At 41.3% G+C, this 8612-nt stretch overlaps 3 protein-coding genes across 8 annotated transcripts; 1 reads left to right on the forward strand and 2 right to left on the reverse strand.

The window, feature by feature from the left end:
• Nucleotides 1-133: 133 nt before the first annotated feature.
• LOC140786206 (sugar transport protein 14-like) lies at nt 134-2808 on the reverse strand. 2 transcript variants are annotated; one of them, XM_073134468.1, is made up of 4 exons: nt 2353-2808; nt 1618-1940; nt 818-1447; nt 134-739 (listed from the first exon to the last, which is right to left on the reverse strand). In XM_073134468.1, the coding sequence occupies exons 1-4, from the start codon at nt 2489-2491 to the stop codon at nt 302-304; spliced, it is 1530 nt and encodes a 509-aa protein (XP_072990569.1). In that variant the 5' UTR covers nt 2492-2808; the 3' UTR covers nt 134-301. The 2 variants fall into 2 exon arrangements, with proteins under 2 accessions (XP_072990569.1, XP_072990568.1); XM_073134467.1 differs by having other exon boundaries at nt 134-1447; nt 2353-2677.
• Nucleotides 2809-2938: 130 nt separating this feature from the next.
• LOC140786207 (protein NINJA homolog 1) lies at nt 2939-6703 on the forward strand. Of its 5 annotated transcripts, none has more exons than XM_073134470.1 (3): nt 2939-3223; nt 4148-5332; nt 5948-6703. In XM_073134470.1, exons 2-3 carry the CDS (start codon nt 4264-4266, stop codon nt 6451-6453), a joined length of 1575 nt encoding a protein of 524 aa, XP_072990571.1. In that variant the 5' UTR covers nt 2939-3223; nt 4148-4263; the 3' UTR covers nt 6454-6703. The 5 variants fall into 5 exon arrangements, with proteins under 5 accessions (XP_072990571.1, XP_072990575.1, XP_072990572.1 ...); XM_073134474.1 differs by having other exon boundaries at nt 2951-3223; nt 5954-6703; XM_073134471.1 differs by having other exon boundaries at nt 2996-3223; nt 4143-5332.
• A 605-nt stretch (nt 6704-7308) lies between these two features.
• LOC140787237 (uncharacterized) lies at nt 7309-8318 on the reverse strand. Its single transcript, XM_073136048.1, has 4 exons — nt 7991-8318; nt 7808-7875; nt 7621-7702; nt 7309-7541 (listed from the first exon to the last, which is right to left on the reverse strand). Exons 1-4 carry the CDS (start codon nt 8192-8194, stop codon nt 7428-7430), a joined length of 468 nt encoding a protein of 155 aa, XP_072992149.1. The 5' UTR covers nt 8195-8318; the 3' UTR covers nt 7309-7427.
• Between the last annotated feature and the right edge of the window lie 294 nt (nt 8319-8612).

Raw genomic sequence — 8612 nt, forward strand, 5'->3', positions numbered from 1 at the left:
GTGTGAGAGAGAGAGAGAGAGAGAGAGAGAGAGAGAGAGAGAGAGAGAGAGAGAGAGGCCGAGGGTGACACCAACATTGACTAGTGACCAAGAGCATTGACTACAAGAAAAGTTATGAAGGTACCCCTAATAATTGATGGAGAATTTTGGATTTAGGCATGGAATTGAGGGGAAAAAAGGGAAGAACAATCCACAAGCAACGATGACAACAAATGTACGGAGACAAGACAAATGTAAAGTGCTAAGGAAAAGATTTGATAATGGTGCAGCTTAAACTTTGAGCTGCAAGAATTTTATTAGTCTATGGCTTTTGGCTTTCAACCTTGCTGTCCTTGCCCACTATACGCTTCCAATACCAATGCTTCTCAAATAGCTGAGAGATCTCCTCGATGGGCACCTGCTTCGTCTCCGGCAAGAGAAGGATGATGAAGATGGACATGATGGAGATCAGGCCGGCGAAGAGGATGAACACGCCGTACCGCAGGTGGCAGAGCGCCGCGAGGAAGCACTGAGCGATGGCCGCCGTGAAGAAGAGGTTGACACAGACCACCACGCTCTGGCCGGCCGACCGCATCTCCAGCGGGAAGATCTCGCTCGGCACCAGCCACCCGAGCGGCCCCCACGACCACCCGAAGGCGGCGACGAAGAGACAGATCATGACGACGAGGAGCACCGCCACGCCTTTCGAAAGCGTCTCCCCGTGGCCGAACTTGAGTGCGAGAGTCACAGCCACTATTACCTGTTTCAAAGAAATGACGTGCATTAGAGGGTCGTAATCTATTTCACAAGAAATGAATGCTAGAAATTGAGAGCATACGATTGAAACGATCATCTGAATGCCGCCCTCGATGAATAAGAACCGCCGGCCTAGCCTATCGACGACGCACATCGACACGAGCGCGCCGATCACGAGCATCGAACCGGTGATGATCGAAGAATATAAAGCCGCTCCCGACCCGAATCCCAAGCTCTGGAAGATCACCGGAGCATAGAAAAGTATAGAGTTCTGTCCCGACAGCTGCTGGAACGCCGGGATGCCAAGCGCGCCGATGATGAGCTGCGGCCGGTTGCTGCGCTTAAGGAGGTTGCGGAACGGGTTCTTGACGGCGCGCGCCGCCTCGCTGGCATCCCTGAGATCCTCAAACTCGGCATCCACCTTGTGAGTCCCCCTGACCTTCTCAAGGACCCTCCTTGCTTCTTCTAGCCGGCCTTGCTCGACTAGGCTGTTCGGGGTCTCCGGGAGGAAGATGCCGCCGACGAAGATGAGAGTCGCGGGCACGACGGCGAGTCCCAGGGAGAGCCTCCACCCCCACGGATGGATCTTCTCGGTGAAGTAGTTGACAACGTCGGCTATTAAAATCCCCAAGCATGTCGTTAGTTGGAACAGTTGGTTAACTGCTCCTCTGATCTTTGGTGGAGCTATCTCAGAAAGATAGAGTGGAACTGCCTGTTGTCAAAACGTAGATTCTTGTAAACAAACAGACAAACTTTTTCACTTTTGATCAAATCTTTGACAAAGTATGGAACCTATATTTTCTACAAGATCATAATAGAAATGCTATACTTAATCATATTATCTTCACACGTACTATCAGAGTTGTTAAGCATGCAGAGTACCTGATTGCCGAAGCCAATGCCGACTCCGAGGAGAATCCGGCCGACAATTAGCATCGAGATGTTAACGGCGGCGGCATTGACGACGCCGCCGCAGAAGAAGCTAACAGAGCCGGTCATGATGCTGATCCTTCTGCCATATTTCCTGGTCACCAAGGAGGCTCCAAAGGTGGAGACAAGGCCAGCAAAGTAGAGGGAGGAGGTGAAGAGAGTGAGGATTTGGTTGTCATATTTGCAGTAATCTGTCTCACGGAGGTGTTCTTGCTTCCTTCGGTACACACTTGGGAAGAATTCCTTCAAAAACTCATCCATGGATGTAACCCCACCTAGATCAGAGTAAAGTTTGAACTTGTTCATTTGGATACTGTGCTGGGCCTTGTATTTTCCTTCCTTTTTTGTGTCTTTGGGCGAGTAGATTAATCAAGAAATAATTGGATTGAATTTGAAACAATCTATGTGAACAGATAGAGGAAATCTGCTCTTGAAATGCTGTTCACATTGATCATTAAGATAGTGATGAAAATATAAAGCAAAATATCTTCACGAATTCACCCCAAAAGTTATAAAAACCCATGATGAAGAGATTTCATATCTCAAATACGCAGCAAAAAGTTATCTTTTTTGTATTGTTTTGTTTGATCTTCTCTTCTCTTTTCTCCTATCCTCTTCGTTCAAACATATGGTGAAAATAAACATCATAAATAGAATGATTAAAAGGGGGAGAAAGATAACACTTACTTGAGACACCAAGATCATATCCGAACAGGGATCCACCAAGAGACCCAACAACACAAGCCAAGATGAAATAGCTAGTGATCCTTCCCTCGTAGTACTCTGCTCTCTTTCCGACATCGCCGCCGACGAATCCCCCAGCCATCTCTTTCGCTCTCCTCTAACCTCCTCCTCCTCCTCCTCTCTCTCTCTCTCTCTCCTCCTCTGTATTCTAACCCAAATAGATTCTTTTATAATCCTTAATAGGATTCTTAATATATGTCCAATTGGATAACTACGGCCACTGCTTTTATTCTACATCATGGATAGAGGAAAACAACTGATCGAGAACGGAGTAAAGCCGGAAACCTTTAAATTTAGTGAGAAGGAGAAAGACAGGAAATCTTAGGTAATAAATGACCTGGAAATTCTATAAAAAGGAAGTTCCTCCCTTTTTGGATCGAAGAGGAAGATAAGGTGATTAATTTAGAGCGTAGACAGCTAGCCTCATTTATAGGAAAGTTTTTCGATTAACACCCTATATTTTAACAATATTATAGGACGGGTAGGATGGTCATTTTATTATTTGAAGGTAGGCCGTGTAGGAGAGAGTGGAGAAAAAGGAGGAAGAAAAAATCACACTAATCACGTGCCCACGAGGAGAAATCACGGAATGCGAGAGAAGTAAAACAAGGTGAAAACTTTGTCTAGGAATAATAAGACTACCATTCTTCCCATGGCTGCTATTGTTCATACTTCTCTGGCCCATTTCATCGAACACCTAATACTACTTTATCCCATTTCGGTGTAGCCCTTACTCGATCCGCTACTCGCTCCTGGTTTCTTTAATTATGGCGGCTCTGTGCGAGAAAGACGAGGAAAGGCGCAACCTTTCGAGGTACCGTGCTCGTTTCTGAGGCGATTCTTTTGATTGGTTTCATGTGGGTTTGTTTTCATTGTGCGAGACTGCGGGGAATCTCGCGATGGGTATTGGCCGATCCTTGTTGGAGTCGAATAGATTTGCTGTTTGAGGCTTTTCTTTTGAGTCTGGCGTTATTGGGCGGAAAGGTGGGAGAAGAAGGGAAGTAGGGAGAGATCGAAGAGGTTTCGCGATTAGCTATTGGGAATTTAAGTAGAGTTTGGTCTCAAAGTTGTTCGATTTGATGGGATTCAGGGTGGAGGATGAAGAGAACTCATTATGTGCTTGTTCCAATTTTTGTTATCAAGATTAAGCTTTTTTTCCCTTTTTTGGTAACTATAAAGTAAATTGTTTAGGTTATTGGTTCAGCCTGCGATTTGTTTATGAATTCTTTTTATTTTTATTTTTTATCATTGGAATGTTTATGAGTTGTTCCTTCTCTTCTTATGTCTACCAGTCATAAGCTATAATTTTCCTTGTGATTTCTTTCAAGTTTATATTTCTCCTCCTTATTCCTGCTTGATCTTTAGAAGAGCACTTCTTTGATCGGGAAATAGGGATTGATCAATAAGAAATCGTTAAAAAAAAGAATCCTTTATTTCTGTTTGTTGAATCTTACTATCTTGTCATGTACTGCTTAACAAATAACCATGGGGACGAATTTGTTTAAATTGTTATTTTCCTGTTTGGGAATTAGATCTTCGATGAGCTTTTTTCTGGAATATATCATTTCATCAGCATCATATTAATCAGTCTGGAATTTGCACTGCTAAATTCCAGACTTATTTACATTCTTTCCTATCATCGTTTTTTCTTATCCATAAGTTCTGGAATTTGCACTGCTAAATTTATCAGCTAACTCATGTCTTTGTGCTGATTGAGTTTATCACTTGTCCAGTGCAGAGGATAATCTGACTTGAGAGGATATATATGCATTCAATGGGGAATAAGAGTTTCACTTCAGTGTAGGAAAGAAAGAAAAGTGAATTGACTTTCCTCTTAGCGGATCTAGTGAAACAATGGAAGACGAAAATGGTCTTGAGCTTAGCTTGGGGCTCTCTTTTGGTGGATCTTCCACGAAATCCAAGGCTAGGGATGTTACACCAGATCGTAAGATGGACGAGGGAAGCAGTAGCAGAGGCGGTGCTTCAGATGTTCCTTTTGCAAAATTCTTTCAAACAAATTTTGAGAACCAAGATCATGATGGGAAACAGAAGAGTGATGCAATTCCTCAGGCACGTGGGAACTTTTGGACTGACCAGAAGTCCACTGCTCCAATGGCAGGTGGATCTAGTGATGCACAGAGCAGTCAATCTCAGGTCCCCAGGTATCAAGAGCTGTGGATGTCAACTAATAAAGCAAACGACTCTGAGGAAGAGAGATCAAGTCTGAATAAACGTAAATCGCCATATGAAGATACTCAAAAGAAGAATCAACGAGTAGTTCACCATATTGAGGGACAAGGTAGGGGTCCTGCCAGTGTTACTCTGATGAAAAATGCACATGTTTCAATTACTACAGAAGAAGGTTCCACCGGTGAAAACGAAGATGTCGCGGAGTCAGAAGCTGAAGGTTCAAACTCTTGGATGGTTTCACAACATGAGGATAGTTCCAAGCGATCTGATGCTCACAAAACTACTGATAAACATGCTCCAAGTGATACAACTGGGATTTGTTTTCAAGGACAAAAGCATCCAAATTTCTTAGGATCTGAATCCAACCCTGGGAAAGTAACATATGGTATTCCGGTGTCATTTCAAGCACTTAATGTTGCAAATTTACCTTATCCAGTACCGGGTAAGGTTCCAAGTGCTTCTAGTACACCTAATTCAGTTGGATTTGCTTCACCATGTGTCATGCAACTGATGCCTCTCGCAGCAAGTGAACAACCAATTGTCCAGGGAAAGAATGCTAATAATGTGCAGCTTGCTTTTGGTTACTCATCCATTCAGCTACCAACACTTGAGACAAATCCATCTTGGGCTTTTGGTTCTCAGGCTCAACTTGCGTCTTCATCTGTCATGAAAGACCAGTCTGATGGGGCACCAAACCCACAACATGTTGAAGATGATAGAAGGAAATCTCATGGTATCTCATCTATAATTTCTTCCTTCTGAGTTCTGACTGTTGATCTTGTTGTTTATATCACATCTTCATTGACCATATAGGATAATATTCAGTAACTCCATTTTCTGATAGAAAAATTAGACAATTAAAAGTTCCAATTCCTGCATCAGGGTTTGTCTCAGTGGTGCATAATTAAGGAAAAACTAAATGTGCGCACCTCTTTATTTGTCAGAAAGTGAAACCTTCAAATAGTTGTTATGAAATGCTTCTCTAAGGTGAGGCTTTCCCATAACACCTTGAGGCTAATAGCTGAGGCTTATGTAATGAGATGCATGTGTCATAGGCATGTCATGTCGCTGAGGCTTATGCGACGAGGCATGTATATTAGCTAATTGTGAAGCTTAATCTTCTGCTTTTACTTTTTCAGGGAAGTAAAGCCAGATTTTACTTCTACTACTAACTACTTAGATTTCACTTAAATTCTGGAAATGTTTCTAATCATAACTCATCATTAATCTTGGAATATGGGTAAAAGCACAGGAACTGGGGAGTTCAATTCCTGTATACTGTTACAATTAATTCTACTTGTCTTTTGGAAAACATGATCCAGAAAATAAGCGTGCTCTCTGTTTGTAGGTGCAGGTTCAATACAAACTCCTCACATTTCATCTCCAGCTTTGGTATTTGATAGGAAGTCTCCAGAATTAGTCGAAGGAAATGGCAAACTAGCTGGGCAGGTTGGAAAAGCAAGTTCTTCTCAAGCTGAAGATAGGAACAAAGATAACAAGTTGGTCTTCAAACAGAAAGAAACAGCAAATGAACCTGTAGCAGAAAGCTATCCTCACTTAGGATCTGCTATAAGGCCAGGTGTTGCATCAAACTTAAAGTTTGGAGGATGTGGATCTTATCCAGATCTTCCATGGGTTTCAACCACCGGGTCAGGTCCAAATGGTAAAACTATATCTGGTGTTACGTACAAATACAGCCGACACGAAATAAAAATCGTGTGTGCTTGCCACGGCTCCCACATGTCACCAGAAGAATTCGTGCAACATGCAAGTGCAGATACTCCTATTCCAGAAAACAATACAAACATTGGATCATTCCCCGTTGGCAATCCAGCAACCTCTGCACAAAACTAGTCCTCAAGTTCATTTGAATCTGCATGTTCTTTGCCACGAACTTCTGCATTGGATGTAAGGGCACTACCTGATAACTGATCATGTGCCATCTCGTGTTTTCTGCTAAATTTTCTTCCCTCCCTCGCTTATTTCCATCTTTGAAGAAAGTTAATCCACTTTCTTAGTAGTTTGATGCTGCCTTCCTTTTTATGTGATGTATTAGATTATTTGCTGGGACTATGTCAAGAAATGTGAAGTGCCCTTTTCTTAACTGCCCCATTTTTATTTTCTGCTCTATTGCTAGAATGTTACCATGGTGCTCTCTATCTGCTATATATGCCCATTTTTCACTTAATTTTTAAATTTTATCAACCTCATTTTGTTTAACTCCACATGTGGGCATGTGTGCATTAATATTATATCTCTTAAGATGGGGGTTCCAAGCTTAGACAACATTGTCATGAAAAGTGTAGAAATTAGCCAACCTCAAGTATAGATGATTTTAAATAATTGATAGATTGACATTGTGCTGGATGATGAGAGCTATACTTCGATTAGTACAGCATTATGGCTTTGGATACAGTTGTTTGCTGAGCCATGGCAGACTTTGCTTTGATGTCGTAAGATGCTGACATCCAGACTTAGCCAATTCAAGGGATGACAAAGGGAATTGAGTTTGCAAAATGGCAATAAGATAAGACATTTTCAACCTATCAAATGGAATATTCTAATGTCAATCTAAGAAACATTCATTTCCTACAACGTCAGCAGTTAAATGTTTCAGGACAATTGAGAGGTCGCCATTTGATTATTTCAGCACTAAAATATATAAAATGCTTCATCTTGGGAATAACTATTGATCATCTCTCATCTATATTTTGATGGTTTGGAATTTCCTAAACTGCATTTCTTTTGCACAAGTACAGACACTGAAACTTAGCACTGATTTCACTGCAGGAAAACCAAATATTCAAACTTAACTAAGTTCATACTATTCATAATTTAAGATCTAAATCCAGTTCCTTTGTGTTGTACGAGTCGCAATCCCAAGTTAATGAATTCATTGACTCACTCGGATCATCTAGTCTACTCTTGTAATCATCTGATCCCTGCAAAACAACCAATCTCTGAATTCAGGAACACGAAAAAAAGTAGACTTTTTCTATTTATTTTTGTTTTCCGACGAACCTCAATTGTCCGTTCGAAGAGCGGTAGCGTCAGAATCTGCGGTGAATAACTATGAGTCGGAGAGATACAGCTGTGGGAGGATCTGGCGAATTATCACCACGATGATTAACATGTACACAATTTGAAGATTTCTTAATCAAAAGGAATGCTGGATAATAAGATGATATAGGCCAGGAGGAATAATTACCTTGCTGTAGAACTTGATCTCATTTTATTTTGCATATCACCTCTTCTTTCACATCCACTATACGTCATCTAGAACCACATAAAAATTAAACATAAATGTCTGCAAAGATATGATCATATATCATTTATGAGTAGATTATATAATTAAAGATATAAAGTTCAGCATGTAGAGGAGAAAAGAGACCATGTCGAGATTGCAGTGGAATGAACAATGCAGTGGTGGAATCCATTCAGCCATTTCAGTCTGCAGTCTGATCTGCTCCAGTTGAGCCACTCCAAGCCCTCTCTGAGGTTGCTTTGGCTTGTCTAGATTGCTCTTCTTCCCCTTCTTAGATGAACTAGATTTGCCACCACCCAATCCCAATTCACCAAAATAGTAGCTACCCATTTCTTCTCCTATTCAAACAATCCAATCTAAACCAATCTGTGACTCTGATTAGCTTTGAGAGGAGAGAGGGAAAAGGAGAGCAGAAAGTTGCATCTATGTCATGCAACTTTTAGGTGGACCTTCAGGATATGTCGAAGTGTTATGAGTTTGTGATGTTTCCTCTTCTTTTATAGTAAACCATATCATTAAAGAATGGGGCTTCAGTGATTGGAGTTGCCAAAGTTGATTTCAAGGATCTTTGCAATAAAACTATTTCCATGCTAATAATACTTTCTCACACTTAATTAACTGGTAAAAGTAAGAGAAGGGAAGTCCTTTAATTTGTTTCTGCTTGGATTATATGACCTCGAAGTACGTAAATAGTTGATATCTTCTTGTGATTGCGTATCAAGGAGTTTAAAGACTGTTACCGATATTC

This window comes from Typha latifolia, chromosome 4, assembly GCF_019914945.1.
Source record: "Typha latifolia isolate L0001 chromosome 4, TyphaL0001v2, whole genome shotgun sequence".
NCBI classification, from domain to species: domain Eukaryota; kingdom Viridiplantae; phylum Streptophyta; class Magnoliopsida; order Poales; family Typhaceae; genus Typha; species Typha latifolia.

What these genes read in the sequence shown, in the direction of transcription:
- LOC140786207 (XM_073134470.1), top strand. Translation starts at nt 4,264, where the DNA reads ATGGAAGACGAAAATGGTCTTGAGCTTAGCTTGGGGCTCTCTTTTGGT. An exon ending in TGATAGAAGGAAATCTCATG is followed by an intron (nt 5,333 to 5,947) that starts GTATCTCATCTA and finishes CTCTGTTTGTAG; the next exon opens with GTGCAGGTTCAATACAAACT.
- LOC140787237 (XM_073136048.1), bottom strand. Translation starts at nt 8,194, where the DNA reads ATGGGTAGCTACTATTTTGGTGAATTGGGATTGGGTGGTGGCAAATCT. An exon ending in TCCACTGCAATCTCGACATG is followed by an intron (nt 7,876 to 7,990) that starts GTCTCTTTTCTC and finishes ATGTGGTTCTAG; the next exon opens with ATGACGTATAGTGGATGTGA. An exon ending in AGATCAAGTTCTACAGCAAG is followed by an intron (nt 7,703 to 7,807) that starts GTAATTATTCCT and finishes ATAATTCGCCAG; the next exon opens with ATCCTCCCACAGCTGTATCT.
- LOC140786206 (XM_073134467.1), bottom strand. Translation starts at nt 2,491, where the DNA reads ATGGCTGGGGGATTCGTCGGCGGCGATGTCGGAAAGAGAGCAGAGTAC. An exon ending in ATATGATCTTGGTGTCTCAA is followed by an intron (nt 1,941 to 2,352) that starts GTAAGTGTTATC and finishes ACTCTGATCTAG; the next exon opens with GTGGGGTTACATCCATGGAT. An exon ending in GCATTGGCTTCGGCAATCAG is followed by an intron (nt 1,448 to 1,617) that starts GTACTCTGCATG and finishes TTTTGACAACAG; the next exon opens with GCAGTTCCACTCTATCTTTC.